The sequence below is a fragment of the Camelus dromedarius genome, chromosome 13 (assembly GCF_036321535.1).
Source record: "Camelus dromedarius isolate mCamDro1 chromosome 13, mCamDro1.pat, whole genome shotgun sequence".
In the NCBI taxonomy this organism is placed as follows: domain Eukaryota; kingdom Metazoa; phylum Chordata; class Mammalia; order Artiodactyla; family Camelidae; genus Camelus; species Camelus dromedarius.
In genome coordinates, this window is record NC_087448.1 from 59,988,012 (window position 1) to 60,011,242 (window position 23,231).

A 23,231-nucleotide genomic window follows, 5' to 3' on the forward strand; every position below is an offset into this window, starting at 1 on the left:
ATGTTATTTATAAATGAATCAGTTCAAAGTTGAAGTCAGTCTTTGGACATCTAGTTCCATTTTTAAAAGTAAAATTATAGGGTTTGCAGTGCTCAGCCAAAGCTACCTATCTGATTGGCTAGTCATTCTAGAGTGATTTTTTGAATGCTCCTGGATGCACAGTAGGGTCGAGTACAGTGGGCAGAAACTTCTTTGTAATATTCTAATAAAAATAGAACAGTATAAATGCCAAGGTCCTGTCTTTGATTTTAACAATTTTATTGAAATACATGTTTTAAATGTCACTGATTTTAACAATTATATTGAAATATATGTTTTGAATGTCACTTTACAAGATTCTCCAGGGGGATTTTGATGAAAGTCTTTTGCCTTTCAAGGAGTGATTTACTGTACAAGTTTAAAAAAATTTAAAAAGATAGCTAGAAAGGTTGATTAACAGATCGATCAATAGATAAAAACAACAACGTGAGTTTACTACTGTATTTACTAAACTCTTCTTAGTAAGATGTTATCGGGGAGAACCTTATAGAAACTAGGTTTGTTCCAGTCTTCTTTAATAGTGAGCAGCTGTTTTCTTTGTAAGCAGTTATGAAAAATGAAAAGATGCAGGCTATAAATGAAGCAATCCTTCCTTCTTTAATAGAATAGAGCTATTCATAGTCTGGTTTTTGGAAACCTTTGTGTTTATTCTGTGAGGTTATAAAGAAGCAGTTCTTTGAGGGGAATGTGTCTCCTCCTGGTCCTCTTCTTCATTTTCTTCCGAGTATTCATAATAAATATTTTTCCAGGCAGCAGCACATGGTTTTACACTAGCCCCTGTGTTAGCTGTGTAAATCATGGGCACATCCGTGCATTTAAAGATTAGACTCCACCAATCGTTGAGCCGCATAAATGTCCTGAACTGCATCTCTGTATATTATTGAACATACGTCCCTGAATAATTGAAGATGGAGTGTATTCAGAATGTGCTCAAGTAAAACTTCTGTTAGCAATATGGGAAATATATGCTCAAATGAAAAAATGGAAAGATAAATCCACTCCTGAGTAGAAATTGCATGACATCACAAGTGCAAAGAGTTAGTTTTACCAATGCCTATGTAGAATCTGTCATTATCAGAAGGATTAAAAAGTAAATATTTATTTGTAAAACTCATAAATACTGATCAGTCCTATTTTTTTAATTTGTAAATTTTATACCGTTAGATAAGATTCCTATATAAAAGGTCTGATACTGAAATAAAATGTCACTTAAAATCAGTTTTCATTAAATACTCAAAGCACTGCTTTCAATGAGTAAAAAAATAATTCTAGGAGAAAGCAAAAAGAAAATTAAAGCCTTACTGCTCAACTTCTCAAGCCCAAAGCAAAGAACAGAATCAGCCTTCTCTCTGTCGGGAATGACAATTATCTGGAATTGTCTTCCTTCCTCAGGTCCATGGTAGATATTTGCATTATGTTTCAGTGGTTGCTTTAAGAATTGCAATATATATATGCTTCATACTAAAGGTCAGCATAGTATTGCCTGTATTCATTTATAGCACCAAAATGATTAGTTTAAGATCTATGAAGGCTTTAGCTGCAGCTTCTCATTTTCAAGAAATACAGGGTTTAGAGTAAAAATTAAAGAGAATCACAGGAATGATAGACAAATCCAGAATATGGGATATTTTGCAGGTCTGGTTTCTTCCACTGGCAGTTGCCACGCAAAGAGAAAATGTACTATAGAGGAAAAGAAAAGCGATGTGTGGTTCTCACCAGGATCATAATTTGAACAACAAAACTGTGAAGGCCATTTTTGAGACAATCGAGGAAACCTGGGTATGAATTGGGTGTTAGATAGAATTCAGTATATGATATTAATTTTGTTAGTTGTGAAAAAAATGTTTTATGTTTGACATGTCATATTATCTAATTTACTTTAATTATTTAAGCATATAGAAATCAAGAAAGAAAACAAAGAACAAAAAGACAGATTCTAGACAAAAACAAAAGCAAAGAAATGCAATATATACCTTTATTACTTTTCTCTTGCGGCTCTAACAAGTTACCATACAGAAGCTCAAAACACCACCCATGTGTTATCTTACAGTTCTATAGGTCAGAAATCTGACACAGGTCTCCCGGACTAATATCGAGGTATTGGCAGGGCTGCATTCCTTCTGGAAGCTCTAGTGGGGAATAAGTTTCCTTGCCTTTTTGAGCTTCCAGAGATTTTCCACACTGTTTGGCATGTGGCGCTGTCTTGAAAGTCAGCAGAAGGAAAAGGTTTAGTCCTTCTGGTGAGCACCACTCTGGCCTCCGCCTGTGCCTCCATTTTCCATCTTTTGAAGACCCTCTGACCATGTTGGGTCCCCTGGATAATCCAAGGTGATTTCCCAATTTTAAGGTTAGCTGACTAGCCACCTGAACACCATCTGCCACCCAGTCCATCCTCGGCCATGGAACATGACATGTTTACAACTTCTGGGACTTAGGATGTGAGCATGTTTGGGGGACCGTTCTTATGTCTACCGTAATGCCTTTACTTTTTCACCATATATTTAGAGTTCATATTGTACGAACATCATGTAAAACGTAGAAGCATTGCCACAGAACAGGCTCAATTACCCCACACGACTGTCCTTTCTGGTCTAGTTGTATATACATTATAAACCTCACAAGAGGGTGTTTTATTTTATTTTTTTCACAACAGAGTGTTTTAATGTTTGCTTTCAATAGTGGTATGTATTTTTTTAATACTAAGAAAATAAATTTTTATTCATCTCTTTTCCTTTTCTTATCTTCTTCATCCCTTCCTGACGACCTGAGTTTCCCTCTAGAATTATTTCCTTTCAACCAGAAGAATTCTCTTTAGCATGTTTACCAACAGATATTCTCAGTTTTCTTTCATCTGAAAATGTCTTTGTTTCACCTTCATTCTTGAAGAAGGATTTTGCTGAGTATAGGATTCTGGGTTGACAGTTTTTGCCTCTCCTTTTCAGCCTTTAAAGATACCATCGCACTTTCTTTTGGCCTTTGTAATTTCTGATGAAAAGTCAGCAATAATGTTCATTGCTCTTTCCCTGTAAGCAGTGTGCCGTTTTTTGTTGGTGGTTTTTTTTTTTTTTTTCAGGATTCTTTCAAGATTTTCTCATTATTCTTTGCTTTTTAGAAATTTGAGTAATATGTGCCCTAGCATGGTTTTCTTCATTTTTATCCTGTTTGAGGTTTTCTGAGATTCCTGAATCTGTACATTGATTCCCTTCAATATGGGGAAATTTAGGCCATTATTTCTTCGGATATTCTTTTCCTGACTCGTTCTCTTTCTCTCATTTTTCGGAGGCTTCAGTGATGTCTTTTGATATTGTTCCACAGATTCTTGAGGTTCTATTAATTTATTCCATTTTTTTTCCTCTGTTTTTCTTCAGATAGCATGATATCTGTGGCTCCGTCTCCAAACTGACTTACTTTTTCCTCTGTCATCTTTATTTTACTGTGACTTCTATTCAGTAGTATTTTTTTATTTTAGATATTTTATTTTTCAGTTCTAGGCTTTCTATGTGGCTTTTATATCATTTCTGTGTGTCTGCTGAGATTTCTTATGTTTTTATTTATTTTGATTTATTTTTTTTTTTTTTTTTGGCTTCTTGAGCAGAATAATAATAGCTTCTCTAAAGTTCTTATCGGCTAGCCTGTCATCTGAATCATCCAGGCGTCAGCCTTCATGGACTGTCTTTTCTCCGGAGAATGGGTAACATTTCCTTGGTCCTTTTTATGTAGCGTTTTGCATCATATTCTGGATATTGGAAAAGTTATGTTGTGGTAACTCTAGATTCTGGTATGCTCATTTAAGTGTTTTGTTTCATTTTAATTTAGAAACCAATTGCTCTAAACACTGTCAACTGTTTCTACAGGCCAGAATAATTCAGAGTTTTCAAAGTTTTTGCCACTCCGTATTACACCATAGTGGTGATAGATAGATGATTGATAGATAGATAGATAGATAGATAGATAGATAGATAGATAGATAGATAGATGATAGATAGATAGATAGTTATAGAGATAGACTCATTTATCTGGTCCTTTCCTCCAAATTTTGACCCTTTTCCACAATCTGTGTTTCCTTTGTCATTTCTCGGAACTGTAGGCTAGGTTTTCATTGTATTTTATATAAAGTTACAGTTATTTTCAAGAGGGTTGGTATATGCATTAGTCTGCCAGGGCCACCATAACAGAAAACTACAAAATGAGTGAAAACAAATGTATTTTCCCACAACTCTGGAGACTAGAAGTCTGCAAGCAAAGTGTCAACAGAATTTTTTTTTAAAAAAACTTTATTACTTCTTTAAAGACCCTTTGTCCAAACACAGTCACATTTTGAGGTAGTAGGGGGTTAGGACTTTAACACATGAATCTTGAGAGAAGATAGTTCAGCTCATAACAATATATAAGGAAATTTTTCAGCTGTGCCAGAACTGAAACTCACCCATGGAAATTAGAAATATTGGGCAAGATAAGTTTTTCCTCTGAATTCTAACTTAGTCTCAGACTCCTTTTCAGTGTAAGTTCTAGGCCCCCATTACTGATAAACTTGTGTTGCTCTGCAAGATAAAACGTATTTTCTGTCCTTGTTCCAACATACTCACAATATCTACAATGTCAACTACAATGTTAATTCCTAAAATTAAATCTGTATGGCAGCCTAAATGCAACCTGCCCTAAATCAGTAAATAGCAACATAACAAACACAAGTGTTTTCTCTCCATCATGCCTTGTGTCCAATGACCAGCTTTTGCTGAATTTATCTTAATATCTCTTGTGTCTGTCTCTGCCTCTAAACTGAAGCACAAGACGTATACTTTCATTGCTCACTGTTCTCTGTCTAAAACTTCCCGGTGGCTCTCAGTTTCACTCCAAATAGAGCCAAAATTTTTACAGTGCTCTCCAAGTTTGTAAATCAAGTTTTTAGTATTTTATTAACCACATCACATACTTATTATGTATCATGTGTTGTTTTGTTTTGCCTTATTGCGTATCTCCCTCAAGTGGAAATAAAATTACACCAAGACAATTTTTCATTTTTGCTCATTGCAAAATCTAAGTCTAGAATACAACCTCGATTCTGATAGATGGTTAAACGTATCTGTTGAATTAATTTGAATGGACACACTATGTAGCTTTCCCATTGTTCTCTGAAATGATGTCATTGGAAAACAATAACTCAGAAATAAAGAACACCAACAAAATGCAAGATGTTAACCATTTTTTTAAGACCAGTAATAATGTTTAGAAACCCTTTCTTTCTTACCGTAGTCTTCTATATAAACCTATAAAAAATAACCCACAAAACTTAGATGTGCTCAAGAGAAACAACTATGAGGAAAATAAACTCACAGAGGACAATTTAAAAATAAATTTTTTCCAGCTTCCTAGTTTAAAAATACCATGCTTGTTGAGACTTGTAAGGATTAAAAATAGCTCTTAAGTAGAGAGATTGTGTTTTTTTAAGATCTGTTTATCTGACATTTCATGTCAAAAATATTTAAGAATCAACATTCATATTTCACCAGTAATGTCTTAAAAGTCCTCAGAGTAAACCAGCCCCTCCCCTGCCGGTTCCACCACATACAGTGTATTAACCACTTCCTGAATATGCTAGAGAGATTGATTCAGAGTTCAGATCAACCAGTTTCTTCATATGCTGTGTAGGTTCAGAGTTCAACCTTATTTAGAAAAAGAATAACTCCATTTAGAAATTTTCTTACATAAAACTTGGCTAGAAACTCAAAGCCAGTGAACTGCAACCACAGTTCACGGACTATCCCTTGTTGGGAAATGTAAAGAAATGTTGGTATGAAATAGAAGTGTCCATTTAAATGAAAAGCTTGAAGATACTGGATTTGTAATTTTACGATTTAAAGTTTAATTTAAAATTCTGTTTAAATTGAGTAATTAGAAGCTTTATTAGGAAGTTTTAGTAGTAAGATAGAAGCGTATCTCTGCACTCTTTCGTAGGAAGGACACTAATTTAACCCTACATTCACCAATTTCACTTTTTTCCAGTTCTTTTTCGCCTATACCAGGAATTACTCACTCTTTAATGAGCTTGTTCGTCTTCCTACTTGTAAATCTTATAATTTTTAGTAGGTTCTCCCTAGACCTTTAGGGTAAAGTGATAACCCAGGCAGTCACCCCGCCTAAGAGACTACGTGGAAAGTCACAGCAGCCACAGAAGGTACTTTCTTTTGGGCAAAAAGATAAAATAAAAGTTGTTTTTAACAGTATTTGTTCTCTGCTTTTGATTTGCAGCTGAAAGAGAAGAAATGTTTTCTTGTTCTTCTTAGTCTTAAAAATACAAACACATATAAGCAATATATTTAACTCTAGCGAAAGTTTATCAAGTCCAGAGGCTCTTAAGAACATACCATAAGCCTCGATGTGAAAAAGTCATGGGAGGCCTAAGACTTGACCTTGGCTCATGAGAAGGAAGCGGGGGCGGGGGGTGCCCAAGGCACATTCTCACAGCTTCTCTGAGTCACTTAGCTATATCTTTCATGGGCTGGCAAGGCTCGTTTCTAGTCAGCAACTCAATTCCGGTCACAGTCAAACCTCCATATACAGTTATAGGAGAAAAAAGAGACAGTTTTTCATGTTTGCCAATTCTGGATGACTACTGAGATCACATGTCAATCAGCAGATTTCCCAGGAATCTTGTGTGTCAAAACTGCCTGTGACATTATAATCCAGTGAATAGTAATTTCTTTCTTATAAGGTCAGATGCAATGCCTAGAGTAACCTATGATTGAATTTAGTAAACCCATTCCTCTCATTACAGATTTGCAAGTGAATATAGAAACATCTGAAAATTGTTTTGAGCTGTGTAGTGCTTCAGTGCAGATGCATGTGTTGAGAAGGGAGGATGGGAGGAAGGAAAGAACTAATTATATATATATATAAAGATTTGATAGAGAAGTGTTAATTTTTTATTTACAATGTTGTGTTAATTTCTGCTCTTCAGCATAGTGATTCAGATATATGTATTCCTTTTCATATTATTTTTCATTATAGGCTATTACAAGATATTGAATATAATTCCTTGTGCTATACAGTAAGACCTCTTTGTTTATCTATTTTATATATAGTAGTGAGTATCTGCAAATCCCGAACTCTCAATTTATCCCTCCACCCACCCCTTTTCCCCTCTGGTAACATATATTTGTTTTCTGTGTCTGTGAGTCTATTTCTGTTTTGTAAATAAGTTCATTTGCATCATTTTTTTTTTTTAGATTCCATGTATAAATGATATATGATATGTTTCTTTCTCTTTCTGGCTTTCTTCACTCAGTATGACAATCTCCAACCATGTTGTTGCAGATGTCATTATTTTGTTCTTTTTTATGGCTGAGTAGTATTCCATTGTATATATCCATATATATGTATATATGTGTGTATACATGCCACATCTTCTTTATCCAGTCATCTATCAGTGGACATTTAAGTTGCTTCCATGTCTTGGCTATACTAATAATATTTTTGCACCTGATACTATGATAAGCACTTCTTATATTTTGTTTCATTTTATTCTTCAAAAAAAAAAAAAGGCAGCTACTTTTACAATCTTTAAAGACAGGTCTTTCTGCTTCTGGAGGCTGTATACTTTATATAATACCACATTATTAGTATCTATGAAACAGAAGATTTCTGTACTCATTTGCTGCTTATTCAACCTGAGCTAAAAGGAATTACCTGATTGGTTTCCATATAGGTCTATATACTGGCACAGGGGATAGGCATGTCTCGCCTGCAGATGGCACATCTCTCAGCTTTGGCATCAATCAGGTGCTTCATGCTGTACTGTCCTGCCATGTTCAGGTGAAGATCCCAGGACAAAGGTGGACAAATCTGGAAGTTGGGCAAAGACAAGTGCTTCCAGGTTCAGACCCTGAGACTCTTGTAAACTTGTTGGGGTTCTGAGAACTCTTTTAGGGGAGAGGAGATAAAGAGTCACATTGCTTTCATTCATTTATGTGTGCACGCATACCTGGATTTATGTATCGTTCCCAAAACAAATATCATTTGTGTCCCTACACATGCCGGGCATTGCGAGGCATCGGAAATGCAGAGGTGAGTATGACTAGCGTAGTTCCTGCCCTTATGTAACTAGGAGTCTAGTGGAAGAGAATAATATTAAAAAAGAATTACCCAAATAACTGGATTAGTGCTGTCTTTGAAAAGTACAGTGAAGGAGAATGTTGGGAGCGGTGTGACAACGCCAGCCCGCAGTCTGAACCAGTCCAGATGTGCCAGGCAGAGCGAGTGAGGAATGGGAGACAGTTACAGGAGGCGGGTGGGCAGGGGGGTGGATAGCATTGCAGACAAAGGGAGCATCACGTGAGGCAGTTCTGTGCTGACAGTGAGACCCGTGGCCTGGAGCACAGAGAACCACAGGGCGAGCGGGAGGCGAAACTCTGCCAAGTGGAAAGGCAGGAGCCAAGTCAGCCGGAGCCACGTTAACGATGTGTTTTCATCCTAAAAGCTGCAAGAAGCTTTTAAAAGGCGTTAAGCTGGGAGATGTCACGCTTAAATTTGTGGTCTGAAAAGATCTCTTTAGGTGCTGTGTTTAGAATAGAGTGGGGAAAATGATTGAAGAGTTTCAGATCAGAAACGATGGTAGCTTGGGCGAGAGTGGTGAGAGTGGAGAGTGAGAAATAGAAATGTAAGGGAAAATCATGTTTCTCCGTGATGGCTCGGATATGTGGAGAGAGGGAAAAGGATGCCTACGGCTGTACCTGGATGCTTCCTATACGAGTTGAAACTGAAGTGAGGGACATACGGATTCTTATTAAATATGGTCCCCAGTTGGTTCTGTCTTCCTCCCCTCATCTTTCTGAGCACATCTGTCTCTTAGTAGAACATTGCCCCTTTTATCCTTGGGATCAATAAGTGATTCCTCTACTTGACCCTCTAGGATTTCTGCCCTGTATAGAAAGTTCGAGAAAAGCCAAACGAAACTAAACTACAAGACAAAGCACCCAAGGGTTTTTTTTTTTTTTTCCTTCTGTCTGGCTTCTCTTCATTTTCACTCGATCTACGTTCACACAGCTATGTCTCACCCCATGTAAAAGTACCTCTCCCTCCATCCTTTAACCTTAAGGCATTGTTTAATTCCATTCAGAAAACACCAAGTAAGATTTAAGAGGCCCCCGCAGTGGAAATACTCATTTCTCATTAGAGGGAGTTTTTGGGGTTTTTTTCTTTCAAGGTTATTAGTTATCTTGAGCATGAGAAACAGAGTCTACAGCCATCTCAGGGTCTCATAAGATCAACAACAAAAAAGAAAAGCCCTTTTGACCACAAAGCCAGTACTTTGGAATTGAATGCCTAACTTTTATTTCATTCAGTTTTCAGAACATGATTAAACCAGTCTTATTGATTTTCTGTCTTTCACTGGCTACTTAAAGGCATGCAAAATGGTAGAGGGTGGTGTAGTGATGCTGCAGGATCCAGAATCTGTAATTACTGAGTTGGGATTATAGCTCTGTAAGTCTGACTTTATTTGGGGGTCGGGTGGGGTCCTGAGCTCCTGCCCCACCTCCCCACAGTTCCAATCAGCACCACATCTGATAGGAAGCTAGCTTTGCCTCTGCTGTTAACTAGTTTCATGGCCCTGGAAAATTCTTCTGACCTCCCTGGACCTCAATTTCCTGTAAAGCAAAGAGGTGCCACTTGATGATTTTTGAAGCACCTTCCACTCGGACTTTCTAAGAAAGACAAATCCTGCTGTGTCTGACACAGAGTGTGCGTGTGTGAGCCTGTGTGCCCTTTTTTTTCATTCAACTTTTTCAATCTTGTGTGTCATAAATGTAAAAAACTAACATGACATACTTCTTTCTCCTTTGAGGAATAAAAGCAGATAAATAATAAGCCAGGCATTTGCCATTTGAAGATCACAGGCATCTGAGATGTTTGCTGACATGCCCCCATCTCACCCGTCTCTAGACTTGTCTCCTCCAGGGCCGTTAGATTCTCCACATCTCCCTTAGGCAGAAACCCTCCCAGGCCACCCCAGTGAGGAAGTGCTCCCAGATCGAAACTGAGTGGCCCTCCCAGGCCCTTAAAGATAATCTTAGCAAGCAGAAAAGTTAGCTGATTTCCTGTTCAAAAATGTTACACACAAAGATGACACTGTCTGATAGGCTGAACTGCCCCGGTGTTGTTTACGTTTGAAAACAGGCATGACTCACATCAGTGGATTGCTTATTGATCAGGTGCCCGTGAGAAATGTGTGGGAGCAGCCAGGCAGCCTCACTGCGGGGCAGGGGTGTCTGCCCCCAAAGGACATGCAAAGAACAGAGGCCTGAGGCTGGGCACTCCACTGAGCACTCCCCATTGTTCAATCTCTTTTTCACACTACAAGGAAAGGGCACTTTCCAGAGGAAGAGGAGTACAGATCCTCTGCACTGCATAGCCCTGGGAGATGGAGGAGGGAGATGTGTGAAAATCATTAAATAGAATTGACTGCCTGCTTGGTACCCTTCAGAGAGAAGGGCAGCCCGGGAAATAGGGACCGTCACTCTCTTCTAGAATAGACTTTTTATTAACAGCCACTGAAACAACAAAATGGCTGCTCTCTGCATTCAGTTCTCAGTGACCCTCTTAGATAGTTGTTTTTTTTTTTTTTTTAATTACAAAAGGTATCTATTAGTCTGTAACTTGAAAGCACTAGATTTATGTTGTCAGTACATAGCCATTTGCTCCATAAGGTAGTTAAGCATCCGAACTGTAGTTTGTCCAAACTGAAGTATGATCCACGTGTCAAATACACACCAGATTTCAAGACCCCTAAAGACGTTTAGTCATCAGCTGAAGATTTTTCTAACAAGAGAAAGGATAAATAACATGATTGGTTGTATACATTTAATAGGATATTTAGCTAGGAAATAAGTATTTGATATTTATATTTCTAAGCATGTCCTTCTTTTTGATATGAAAACAAATAATTTTCACACCAAAGCTATCACATTAATTCTACTGTAGTTGAAAAGAAGAAAGGAGAACATTTGATAAACTACTTTTTCTTGGTGGTGGGGGTAGTCACTTATCCTCTCAAGATCTAAAAACCATAAATCAGCAGCTCTTTCTAAAATTAAAACCAGCAGCCAAAAAAAAATAACGTTTTGTGCATTTTTTGGTTAACTCTATTCTTCAAGCATTGCCTATTAAAATACAGTCACAATCAATACTTATTTAGTTGACACTTGAAGTCTTATACATAAGCCCTGGTTCCGAGCTTTATCTCAGTGTTTGCATAAACCAGGAGAAGTCTCATAATCCAGCAGCAGTCAGAAATCAGTAATTAATTTGTAACAGAATTAAAGTAAGTCGTTCCCTTTCCATGTATCATGATCATGTTTATTGATGGAGAAAATAATTTTCTTCCTAATTCTTAGGATGGAGTAGTAAAGTCAGTTCCATGCTGTGCTCTATTCCTTTGACTTCCTTTAGAAGGAATGTTGTATTGTCTGCTCTTTTTCCCTTAGCCTTCAGCCGTATGTTTAGACTCTGCCTCTCCTGCCATGCTACACGGCAGCATTAAAGTCATGAAATAACATAGACGCAATTCTGAAAGCAGTAGATAGAGTTGGTCAGATTTCTACTGTCGCCATTCATATATTTCCTCATTCACCATAAAAATATTTCTCAAGAATCTTCTTTGTACCAGAAACTCTGCAAAGCATTGTAGATGCAGAAATGAATAGTATCAGGTTAGCATGGGGGTATCCAGAGAGATAGGTATCAGTAAAGAGTTAACTGTCATGTTACATATTTAGTTGCTGATGGACGAGTATTTAGAGGAAACCCACTGCTGTGAAGGGTCCTCCTGGACAGCTTTCTTAGAATGAAGCCGGCCAGAGAAGAAGATGGTGTGGTGATTGGAGTGGTTGAGTAAGGGGGAGGCAGCATTTGGGACAGAGGATTCCGAGAGCTTGAATGTATACATGAAAGGAGGAAAAGCGAATGGTGGAGGGTGTAATGTTTCATTCTCTAGTTGCTTTACATACAAAGTTTTGCCTTCCTCACTTATTTAGTAATTCTACAGTGATTGCTGATTATCAATAATATTAGTTCATTATTAATCGTACACTCTTCACAGGGACAAGACTATCTGTATTTTACACTAATTTGACATCTCTCCAGTGCAATCGACAGATCTTTGTGATCTTTTGAATTCCCTTCAGATCTGGGTATTGGGCAGTGTCTGGACGCTGACATATAGTACCAGGAAATATTATCACTTCTTAGATAATGAGTGAATGTTCCAAGTCTTCAACTCAAGAATATTCTTGGTCTTTAGACCTTTTGAGGTCAATACTACAGTGACACTGGGAAAAAAAACCTATCTCAAAATAGACTCCCATGTTTCCCAGTGCAGTGTTGTCTGCCTCCATAATATCCTGGGGTGGAAAATTTTGCCTTGGACGTGGCTCCAGTTGGAGGAGGCAACTTCCTTCTCTGGGCAGACTTCTGTAGACACAGCAGAAGATTATTGTGCTAACGATGAAATAGCGAGAATATGTCAACCCCAAGAAATTATGTCATGAAGGCTTCTCTAGCCCTTTGCTCCATGAGAAACCTGTCTTCACTGTGTTGAGAAGGCAGAGATCACTTGGATGCCTTTTTTTTTTTTTTTTTTAATGTGGAGAGAGAAAAAGGAAGTGTCTTAGTCACTCTTTGGGACCCTAAGTTTCAATTAACTAAATAAACGATGTACTTAAAATTCAGACTCCCGATTGAGCTATTATGTTTTGTTGAACCTTGCTCACTGTTCTTAAATTCTGGGACTAGGTATGAGAGTACCCCTTTCTTGAATTCCTATTATGACTTTTGAAATCCTTTGGAATTAGGGAATGAGGTACCTACGGATGTGTCCAGAATAGGTATCATGGTCTTACTGAATTTAGTAAAAGGAAAAAAATTCCAACTGTCTTCAGCTTTCAACGATGTTTTAGGTAAAGTAAAATTATCCTGACAGAAATAAAAGTAAATATTTTAACTACCTTCCTCGTGTGTATGATGCACCAAAAGTTGCATTATAAATGTTTGGAAGTGGTTAAATAGTTACTCAGAGTTGGCAATAATATGTCTAGATGAAATGAAACAGATAGGTTCTGCTTGCTATCAAATGGACTTTCCACTCCAGGGAAGAATTTAGCAAGAAATTCTTGAGCATTTGTAAACCTCCTTGTAGCTTTCATTTACTCCTAATAAAAGTCTAAGTACAAAGTACAAAAAAAAAGAGAGAGAGAGAGAGGCATTCTGTGCAATTTCCATAATCTTTATTATTTCTAAGATCATAACTCTTTAATATCAAGTATGGAAGCCTCTCATCTGTTTGAACCAAGAAGTCGACTCCCTGTTCTAGGATAAAGAAGGCACCAGCATTGAAGGTGACCTATTGTCCTTCCTCCTCCCAAAGTCAGTATAGATCAGGAGACTCAGACCAAAGACAGCACTGGTGACAAGGACCCAGGGTGGAAAGTTTCCTTCAGTGCTGGGACCTCAATCTCTGTCATTCACTACCCTGAATCATATCTTAAATGCAAATGAAAGATTAAGGTGAATCCAATTAAGTGTAATTTTGTACAAATTCTTTTCATCTCAGAATCAGACCCTTTCTAGTTAAATATAACTATGAATATATATAAATATAACTAGAGGGACAGCCTTGGTTCTGCTGCTGGAAGTAGATATGCAGTTTGGGGTGTCGCAGGTTAGCAGGAGGACTAAGAGTTACTGGATGACTGGCTGTAGGACTCCCTGAATTCTGTTGCGGTAGGATTGGTGGTGGGGTGGGGTGGGGTGGCGGGGGGAGGTTGGAATGGATACTGGCGCTGGCATCAGAATGTTCACATCTTGTGATATTTAAAGATAATTGCTGAAAATCTTTTAGAGACAATCCCTAATTTACAAACAGATTGTATTACAGAAGCTTAGAACTTGATGAAGTGAAGTTTTGGGTTATAATTACCTCTTGGAACAGAGTGATACTGGGTATTGAGAATTCCAAGTCAAAACACACAGTGTGCTTTAACCTATCTATATATGTCATCTGATCTATGTTAATAACATAGGACAACAAAGTTTTGAATCTATTTCAAAATCTATTTCATTGATCACCCCCTGAGGACACACACCTCTCGTCTAGATTTGGGTGGCGTGGAGATCAGCGTGTTAAGGGTAATGAACAATACATATCCTCTGTATAGAGGCTAAAAATGTTTTGTAAAAGTTGATAGTTCGTATGTATGCATTTCTAACATCAACAGTTTCTTGCATGAAAGTCCAATGTTGCTATTTCTTCCCAGTGTTTGGACATTATCAACAGTTTTATACTCAAGGAAATGAATTCCTTGAAATTGGTTTATCTTTTTTTTTCCTTACATTTTTCATCAGAAGCATCAGACGTGCATACACCTCTGATTGCACAGAAGAGCAAGGTAGGGGAGAGAATATCATTATCTTCTTTTAAAGAAATATCAAGAGGATGACAGAGAACCGAAGACCATGTTGCCACTTCAAAGTCCCACCCCTCTTCCACTGATTCTCCTGGACTTGAACTACATTTCTCTGAGATATATTTCCTTTAAAACTTCTTGAAACACTCTGTCTCTGTACTCCTTGTAAAGATGTGTTTCCAAGAACAACTTGATTTTCAGTAGCTGCTAAGGCCTGGCATCGAAGGTAGACCGAGGTAGACTTCCCACCCTATGCTCCAGCGTGGGTCTCCTAGGAAGCTGCTGGACTAGTTTATACGACATTCAGAAGAAGGAGAAGCAGCTAATTTTGCAATTTCTGGAAACAAGCAAGAGAATACAGTGTCCTTCCTATTGCTGAGGCTAATGACTTCAACCAGGCTGTTCCGTGGAACTTACACGAGTGGTTTGTGCCTAATTAAATGGACGCACAGGCCTTGAGTCATGTTCAGCAGTTAATTTAATTGGAAAGCCAGCCCACAGCCAGGATGAGGCCCAAACTTTCTTCTGTTTTCCATCTGCCATTCTCACCTGTTACTCACCTACATAATCCAACAGTCAAATGATGGTTCCTTCAAAACTGCATCATTTTCTGCCTCCACCTCTCTCTTCTTTTTTAAGAAAGCATCTAGGTAGCCACCTAGAAATGACTGGCAGTTTTTCATCTCTTTTCCATGATAGTTTAAAACAGTTCTTCATGTGCTCCCTAAAGAGATGAGAAATTCATATCATAGATGATGAATTTCTACCAACTGCCACCCTTTGCGATGTTCACAGAACGAACCATGTCTATCGACTCTGCCTTCCCACTACCAAAACCACATTTTGTTTGTTTGCCAAGTTCAGTAGTTGAATGTATTCACTGTTGGATTTATCACCTCCCACCCTATTTCCTTTGTCTCTGCATTTTCAGCTTCCCGTTATTGCCCACTCATCATCCCAGCTCAGTTGCCAAACCAATTTTGAATTTAGGCCCAGAAATGATTTAAGAAGTTTAATCCTGCCCTGTCTCACTGACACTACCAGAGGAGTTTAGTTGTCACCTTCTCTTGAGCATATGTAGACATCAGAAGTGGCTCCCAAGTAATGTGTTGTGAGTTGTTCCTTGAATTGCAGTCTGCAGATCTGAGTTTGACATGCAGGTCCAAGGAAGAAAATTAGGTGATTTGATGACTGGATTGGAGAGTCTTTGAACTTGACAGAGCCGGGGGTTTGTTGGCCAACATAATCAGTAGAAGACTGTACTTAAAGTTTATCAGTCTTCTTTACTAATCTCAAGCTTTTCAGCCAGTGTCTTCTTGGATATGATTAAACCTTCATTAACTTTTTACCTTTTAATGAGGCTTTTAAAAGCTTCATAGTCAACTAGTTATTTTAGTGGTATTCCCTTATGCTTGAATTATTATTATCTGATGAAGGTAACTTCCTTAAAGAATTCTTTTTAAACTAATCCCCGATTTTATGTTCATTGAAGTTAGGTTATACACTACGTAAACATATATAAATGGGCGTAGCTACAATACTCTGTAAATCGATAAAAGTGAATAAATATTATATATATTTGTGTATAGGACTATGAGTGATTGTACAGTCATGTCTTGGGATCCACTGGTTACAGGAGCCCCCGAGAGATACCAAATCTGCAGATGCTCAAGCTGCTTGTATAAAATGGCTCAATACAACAAGTACAGTCACCTTTTCATATCTGTGGGTTTTGCATTCCAGAGTCAACCAACTAAGAATTCAATCTTCAGTTGGTTGAATCCATGCTTGTGAAACCCACAGATACAGAGGATTCAAGTGTGTATGTAAACGGACATATGTGTGTGTACACATATCCTTGTGTGTGCAAATATATCTGTGTATATGCAATAATGGTAATATCTAGCATTTACTGACCATATGCCATGATCTAGCAACTGCTGTATTTATTGTGCATTAATTCAGGTAATTTTACAATAACCTTATATGATAAGTGTTTCTATTATCTCCATTTTACAGATCAGGAAAAAAACACATGAATAATTTAATAATTTATTAACATTCACACAACCCCCACAACATCCAAGTGTATCATGTAAGGACAGTATTATTTATCATTTCACTTTAGGGTCGTGATGAAGGCAGAGAGTGATGCATAGGTTAAAGATCTGGCGGGAACTAGGTATGATAATTTTTTTTCTCCTTTTCTGGTCCAGGTTCTTTATCATGTCTCTTACATCCACTGTGCCTCAGTCTGCTTCATGCTGGTCTAGTCCCTTTCTGGCCTTCACGCTTAGACAGTGAACGAGTTTGCTCTCTTCCTTTGCCCGACATCACACAGTGTTCAGCTTTGCTACCTGCACTAGGGTTCAGTGACTTGATGGATGTTACTCTTGATATTTTTGTGTTTATTCCTGCAATCAGATATTACACTAATCTGTGCCACGACGCAGCATCTGCTAGATGTCTTCCACTCACCTCCCTTCAAAGGCATCTTTACTCAGCTGGCCTGTTCATAACCTCAAAAAGAGGACTGGCCTAAATGAGGAGAGCAAAAAAAGTAGAAAAAGAGAAAAATTAGAGAAAATTGGAAGACTATTCTATACTACTCAAGTCTTTTTCTGTAAGGCATTCTTAAAAGTTAGTCTCGGATCAGCAACATCAGTATCCCCGGGAACTTGGTAGAAATATAAAGTTTAGGGCCTCATCCTGGACCTACTGAATCAGAAATGCTGGGGGTGGGGCTGAGGAAGATGTGTTTTAACAAGCCTCCAGGCAATCCTGTTGCTGACCCAGCTTTGAGAGCCCCCACTCTGTGGCTGGTCTCCATCACACAAGTTCTCATACCACGCACACCTGAGTTTAGCTTAAACTCCTGCACGCGTGCATGTACGTGTGTGTGCACACACACACACACTTGATCCCAGGATTTATAAGTATTTCAATGTATATTTACACTGACTTAAGACTACTCCAGTGTTTATCAGATGCAATGAAGCTAAATATAACTTCATTAGACATCAACTCCTTTAAACCAGCATTTATCAGATTTTCATTCAGAGGAATCACATTGTTAACCGCAGTGTGAAATGGGGCCTGGGGTTCCCACATTGCTACTGAGCTTCTGGTTGTTGCTGGCCATATCCTTCACTGAACACCAAGGACTTAGATTGGAGAAATTGCCTCAATAAACTTTTCCATCTATATCGCAAAATATGGCCGCAGTTTTCCTTTACACTCTCTCTGTAGTATATTCACCATTGATTGTAACCTTCGAGCACAAGGGATAAAGGGATAGCTCATCTGAACATCCTTATCTCCATCCTCACCTTTTTAACGTGGTATTCTCTAAACCCAGACTAAAACTCAGCCACCTACCAAGCTGTGCCTGTCACAATTCTACCTGGTATCTTGGGCTCAACTAATCAATTCTGCTTCCTTTCTTTCATTTTCCCTGATTATTTCATGTTGGGCATAATTCCTCCTATACCCTCTCCCCCCTTTTCTAAGAGGTCACATAATCCTCCGTAGTAAGTTACCCAGTCACATGATCAGTCTCCACCATCTTCTGAGATCCCAGAAGGTGGATTCATCTGGTTCTTACAGATCTTGGTCCTCTCCCCACGTAGTCCAGCCAATGTCCGACTCATAGACGATGCAGAACACTATTGCTTAATTAAAATAGGGAGGACCAGGTGAAATGCTGCTTTGAAAGACTAAGTGGGAGAGTCTGATTAGTTACGCAGTATCACCATGCTCAGGGAGACCGGAGAATCGTTTTAATTAGGAGCACAACTAGAGCTATCTTTAGGAAGCAGAGAAAGGCCCAGACAGTGAAAGGCCACTGGCAGCTATGAGGGACTTCAGGGCTGAAGCAGAAGAAAGGGTTTTCAGCTAGGGACAAGATAACTCCCGGAAGCTCTTCTGCCTACAGATAATTCCTAAGCCTTGTTATCAACACTACAAAATGAGTTGCTTAAAAACATTCCTGGGCAGAGGAAATAAAGCCCCAAAGGATATAGGTTACTTTTGCGTTTTTAAGGAATAAACAGTCAGACCCAGGGGAGACTGACATGTATAGGGATCTGTGGTCCTATTTAAGCAAAAGAATTCAGATTGCACTTCTGTAAATCAGTGTAATACATTCACCCCAAACGCTTCAACTCTCTTTAAAATCACCTAAGAGCCAACTGAGATGTCCCTGTGATTATCTGACTTAGTCAAGATGCATAAAGTAGGTTGGTTGGTTCCAGAATCTAGATTTTGCTCTTTTAGAGAATATGGCCATAGTCTGAACTTTGGATACTAGTTCTTAAACTAGAAAAATACATTTAAAAACTGAAAAGAGGAAGAAAACGCAATAACAAATAAATCTGATCCATCGTTGTTTTAATCATCAGGGCCCCATTAATTTTTGATTTCTCCTCTGCTTACTAGCTTTGTCCATATTCAATTAATAGTTTAATTTCTCCCCATATTATAGTGAGGTTTCTTGTTTGTTGTTTTTTGACTGTTTGTTTTCACTTTTCAGCTTTATCTCCTTTCTCATCATTATTTTTTGGGTTTGTTTTTTTTATGGTTTTAGGTGTTTCAGTATTTTGAATAGGTGTTTCTCATCACTGATACTAGAATTCAACTTATTTGTAAAACTGAGATTAGATTCAATAATCTTCACAGTTTCTCCAACATTTAAAATTCCATGACTCAATAATTTTATAAATAATCATGAGATTAGGTTTTTGAAACTTTATTTTAAAGGTTATTGGAAGAGAGGCATAGGAAGTTTTTTTCCTTTTTTTTTTAGGGTGTCTTATAAATTCATGGCACACATGGGAATTTGAATGTTTATAATGTTTTAATATGAATTTTAATGTCATGGCAGGGATTGTTCAGGAACTGGCCAGCCACTGCAGAGAGAGAAGGGGCTGGAATGCAGTGTGTGGCAAAGAAACCCCACTCCCTCCAGTCCTGGGGTGATGCTGCGACTGACTTCAGTAGAAAGGTGGAGCAGAGGAGGCAGGAGCTGTGGGCTCCCAGCATGGCTGCAGGCAGTGAGGGCCATCTGAAGGGAGCGTTGCTGGGACGGACCAATAGCAAGTGTCAAAGTATAGGGTCGCCGCATTTAATGATGTCCTTCAAAGGGGACTGGTATAAAGCTGAGTGTCCCTCTAAATAATCCAAGTAATGCAGGTGGGGGAGAAAGAGAGAAAGAAAGACAGGAAGGAGGGGACAAAAAGAAAACAAAGTACAAAGAAGGAAACATTTAGGAAAGAGGCAAAGAACAGAAGAGAAGGACAGAATGAAGGAAGGGGGAAGAGATAACTGAAATGTTTTAATCTACTTGAGCAATTAAAGGCAGTGATAATTTTTATCAAATAAAAGTTTTCCTTCTTTTTATCTTTAATTTGGTAACTATTTCTTTTTCATGGAAACATCTTTTCATTAATGGGATACAGTTTGGAGAATGCTGGTGCAGACGCGCAGCAAACAGGTGTCGTAGAAAGAGGATGTAAAACCATGGCGAGAATATTTAGATCTACAGTGCCAGTTATTTCAATCCTAAAATGAGAACAAATTTGTACCCACATAGTATCTACATTTTGGGGAATTTGTGTATTACGCACACTCCCTCGTGTTCTTCTTACATTGTCCCGTCGTTACTCTTTACCTCTACATAAACCTCACTGTAGCCGTGATTAGTAAAAAAATTGTGTACACAGTTCATTTACTAAGCACAGATGTGTACTTTTCGGTAATTAAGGAAAAAGGTCTTTTGAGAAAAAGCGTTAGTAAAAATTAAAGCTGACCGAGGGCTTGACAATGGCAGGTGTTCTGTGGGGATTAAATGATTTGCTGCTTCTAGGTAATTTAACACAGCCTGTATGTGTGTATAGACAGAACAGAAATATCTATCCAAGCAAGCCTTAAGTGCTCCCAATAAAGTTATTTGCTGAATTGCCTTGGGGTGTCTCGTGCTTTAATGAGATTTTGGCCAGGAAGGTCAGAGTATGTTAGTCCTCAAATTCACCCAGACCATGTGGAATGAGGTACATAACCTTCCTTTGACTTTTTCTGCCTATATGAACAGTGTTGTTTATGCTCAGTTTCTTACAGTGCCCTTCAGTTTCTGAGAATTAATGAGATGTAGCAACTGCTCGTTAAATCTTGCATTTTCCGTAGGCTTTGTTAACTCCCTTCTATTAGGACCTTTCTCCTGTGCTAAACTCTAATGAAGAATACCGTAAAAAAAAATAAAATAAAGCTTCATATGAAAACCAGGAAAAAGATGGTAGATTATGCTCTGATAACAAAGTGCCGACATGAAGATGGTGTGTGTGTCGGGAGGGGAGGGGAGCCAACTCCAAGAGGACAGGACGTGCTAACGCCCCGTGTCTCCTTTTGCTGGTACTCTGCAGGTGTATCAGCAGCAGCCCTGATTGACCTTCAAACACGTGACTTTGACCAAACTAATAGGCAAAGAGGGTATGAAGGGAAGCGCTTCTTTGGATTATGAAATTTAACTTTACCAGCTTTGGAGCTTGTCACGTACTTTAATAAATTACTTACAAAGTAGTGAAGAGAGCCCCTTCACCCCAGCCTTGAAGAAATGCAGTTTTGTTTTGTCTAGCTGTATTTGCTTAACCTATTGATGTAAAGTTACTTCAATGTACCCATCTATTTTTTGCCCACGGTGTCTTTTAATGAACAGGCTCTCTAAGACAAGATGCAGAGAAACAGTCGCACGAGAAATCATTCCACGTCCAGTTCATGTGGTTCCACATCTCAGCCATGGAACTGCTGTTTTAATCCATTGCCTCATCTCTCCTTCCACTTTCAAATACCTTTTTTTTTTTTAATGATAATCAAGCCATTTTCTGTGTACCCAGGGGCTGTTTGCTTGATTGCCATCAGAGAAGAAAAGGGTTACCTATGGGACATCCATAAAAACCAAGACTGAAGAAGAACAGTGAGAAATATTGAGGGGGCAGGGGAGTCCTATGAAAGGGGCAGGTGTTCGGTTTGCTTCTGGGCTGGGCCGATTTTTGACACCAACAGAACTTTCTTGAGTCCCTTACAAAGGACTAAAGCGTCTCCTGCATTCCGAAGTCCCCTGAGGGCATCCTTTCAGCACCCTGTGCACCTTCTCCCCAGCCTCTGTTCCCTCTCTCCCGACCTGCCTTGCCTTCCCCTCTCTTCTCGGCTTATACAGATCTGCCCATGTTTAGTGTAGACCCACTGGGAAGCATTTTCGGACCATCCCATCTGGAAGAGAAAACTCCCTCTGAATTTATATAATGCTTAGCTGTCAGTCTCAGTGAGAAAGATAATGTGCAGGAAAAAATCCCAGATCAGGTAGCCATACACTTCATCATTTACTAGGTGTATCGCCTTCTTGAATATATTTACACACTCTAGTAACTCTCTCTATCCTCGTCCTTAAAGTAGAATAAGTCTACACCCTCACAAAGGATAAAAATGATGTCATGTCCCTGAAATGTTTTGTATGTGGTAACTGATTATACTTGTAAGGTATTTGTTTTATTTCCCCCAAACTCAGCTCCGAGGATTCACACCCTGGTAACCCTAACACGCTTTCATGTGTGCTTGACTCATTGCCCCAATCCAATTAAAAGTGCATTTACTTCTGGGGGGAAGTTACAGCTCAGTGGTAGGGTGAGTGCTTAGCACGCATGAGGTCCTGCGTTCAATCCCCAGTACCTCCATTAAATAAATAAATAAATGCATAAATAAGTATACCAAATTACTCTGCAAAAAAACAGTGCATTTACTTTTTCTGATAGAGACAGTAGTGTTTATCAGAGAAAATATCAAATATACACCAAGTATAAAAATGAAAAAAAGATAAATGTCATAACTGGAGAATAACCAGTAAACCAAGAAATAACCAGTCACATTTTTTTACATGAGTGTCATATATGCCACAATTCTTAGATATGTACGTATATGTGTGTATTGCTGCACAAGCTTTGTTCACTTACGGACACATCCTATGAATATTCTGTTCTCGGCTCTATTTTTGCTTCCTAAGGTGCAGCCCTAGTATTCTGACACCTGTCAAGACTGGATGAGCACATAGCACTTTGCTTGGGGTCTTAAAATGTTTCATAAATGGGCTTTATTCTCGGAACGACTTCAGGCACTTTATGATTGTTAAACACAGAACTCTTTAAAACAGAACTTCCGAGTTTACTGAGAAGTCTTTGTTTTTGTCACTGAACTGGAGCCCCTGCGGGTAATGCTGACTCTCCCTGTTCCTCTCTCTGTAGTTTGTCGCTCAGCCCAACTGTCAACAGCTGCTGGCATCCCGCTGGTACGACGAATTCCCCGGCTGGAGGAGAAGACACTGGGCCGTGAAGATGGTGACGTGTTTCATAATAGGACTTCTTTTTCCTGTCTTCTCTGTGTGCTACCTTATAGCTCCCAAAAGCCCCCTTGGACTGTTCATCAGAAAGCCATTTATCAAGTTCATCTGCCACACAGCCTCCTATTTGACTTTTCTGTTCCTGCTGCTGCTTGCCTCTCAGCACATCGACAGGTCAGACTTGAACAGGCAAGGTCCACCACCAACCATCGTGGAGTGGATGATATTACCGTGGGTCCTGGGTAAATGTGATACTATAGAAAATATAATAAACACGTGTTGCTGCCATGGAATTGTGTTGCTCAGAAAAGAATAATCACTAACGTTTGGGACATAGGAATACTTAAAACAGA

The 23,231-nt window shown here is 38.7% G+C and overlaps 1 protein-coding gene across 1 annotated transcript in view; it reads left to right on the plus strand.

The window, feature by feature from the left end:
* TRPC4 (transient receptor potential cation channel subfamily C member 4) overlaps positions 1–23,231 on the plus strand; it is a 166,907-nt gene that overhangs the window by 99,345 nt on the left and 44,331 nt on the right. Inside the window, exon 4 of the mRNA XM_031465903.2 lies at positions 22,784–23,120. Coding sequence (XP_031321763.2) covers positions 22,784–23,120 — 337 coding nt within the window. The remainder of the gene's footprint in view (positions 1–22,783; positions 23,121–23,231) is intronic.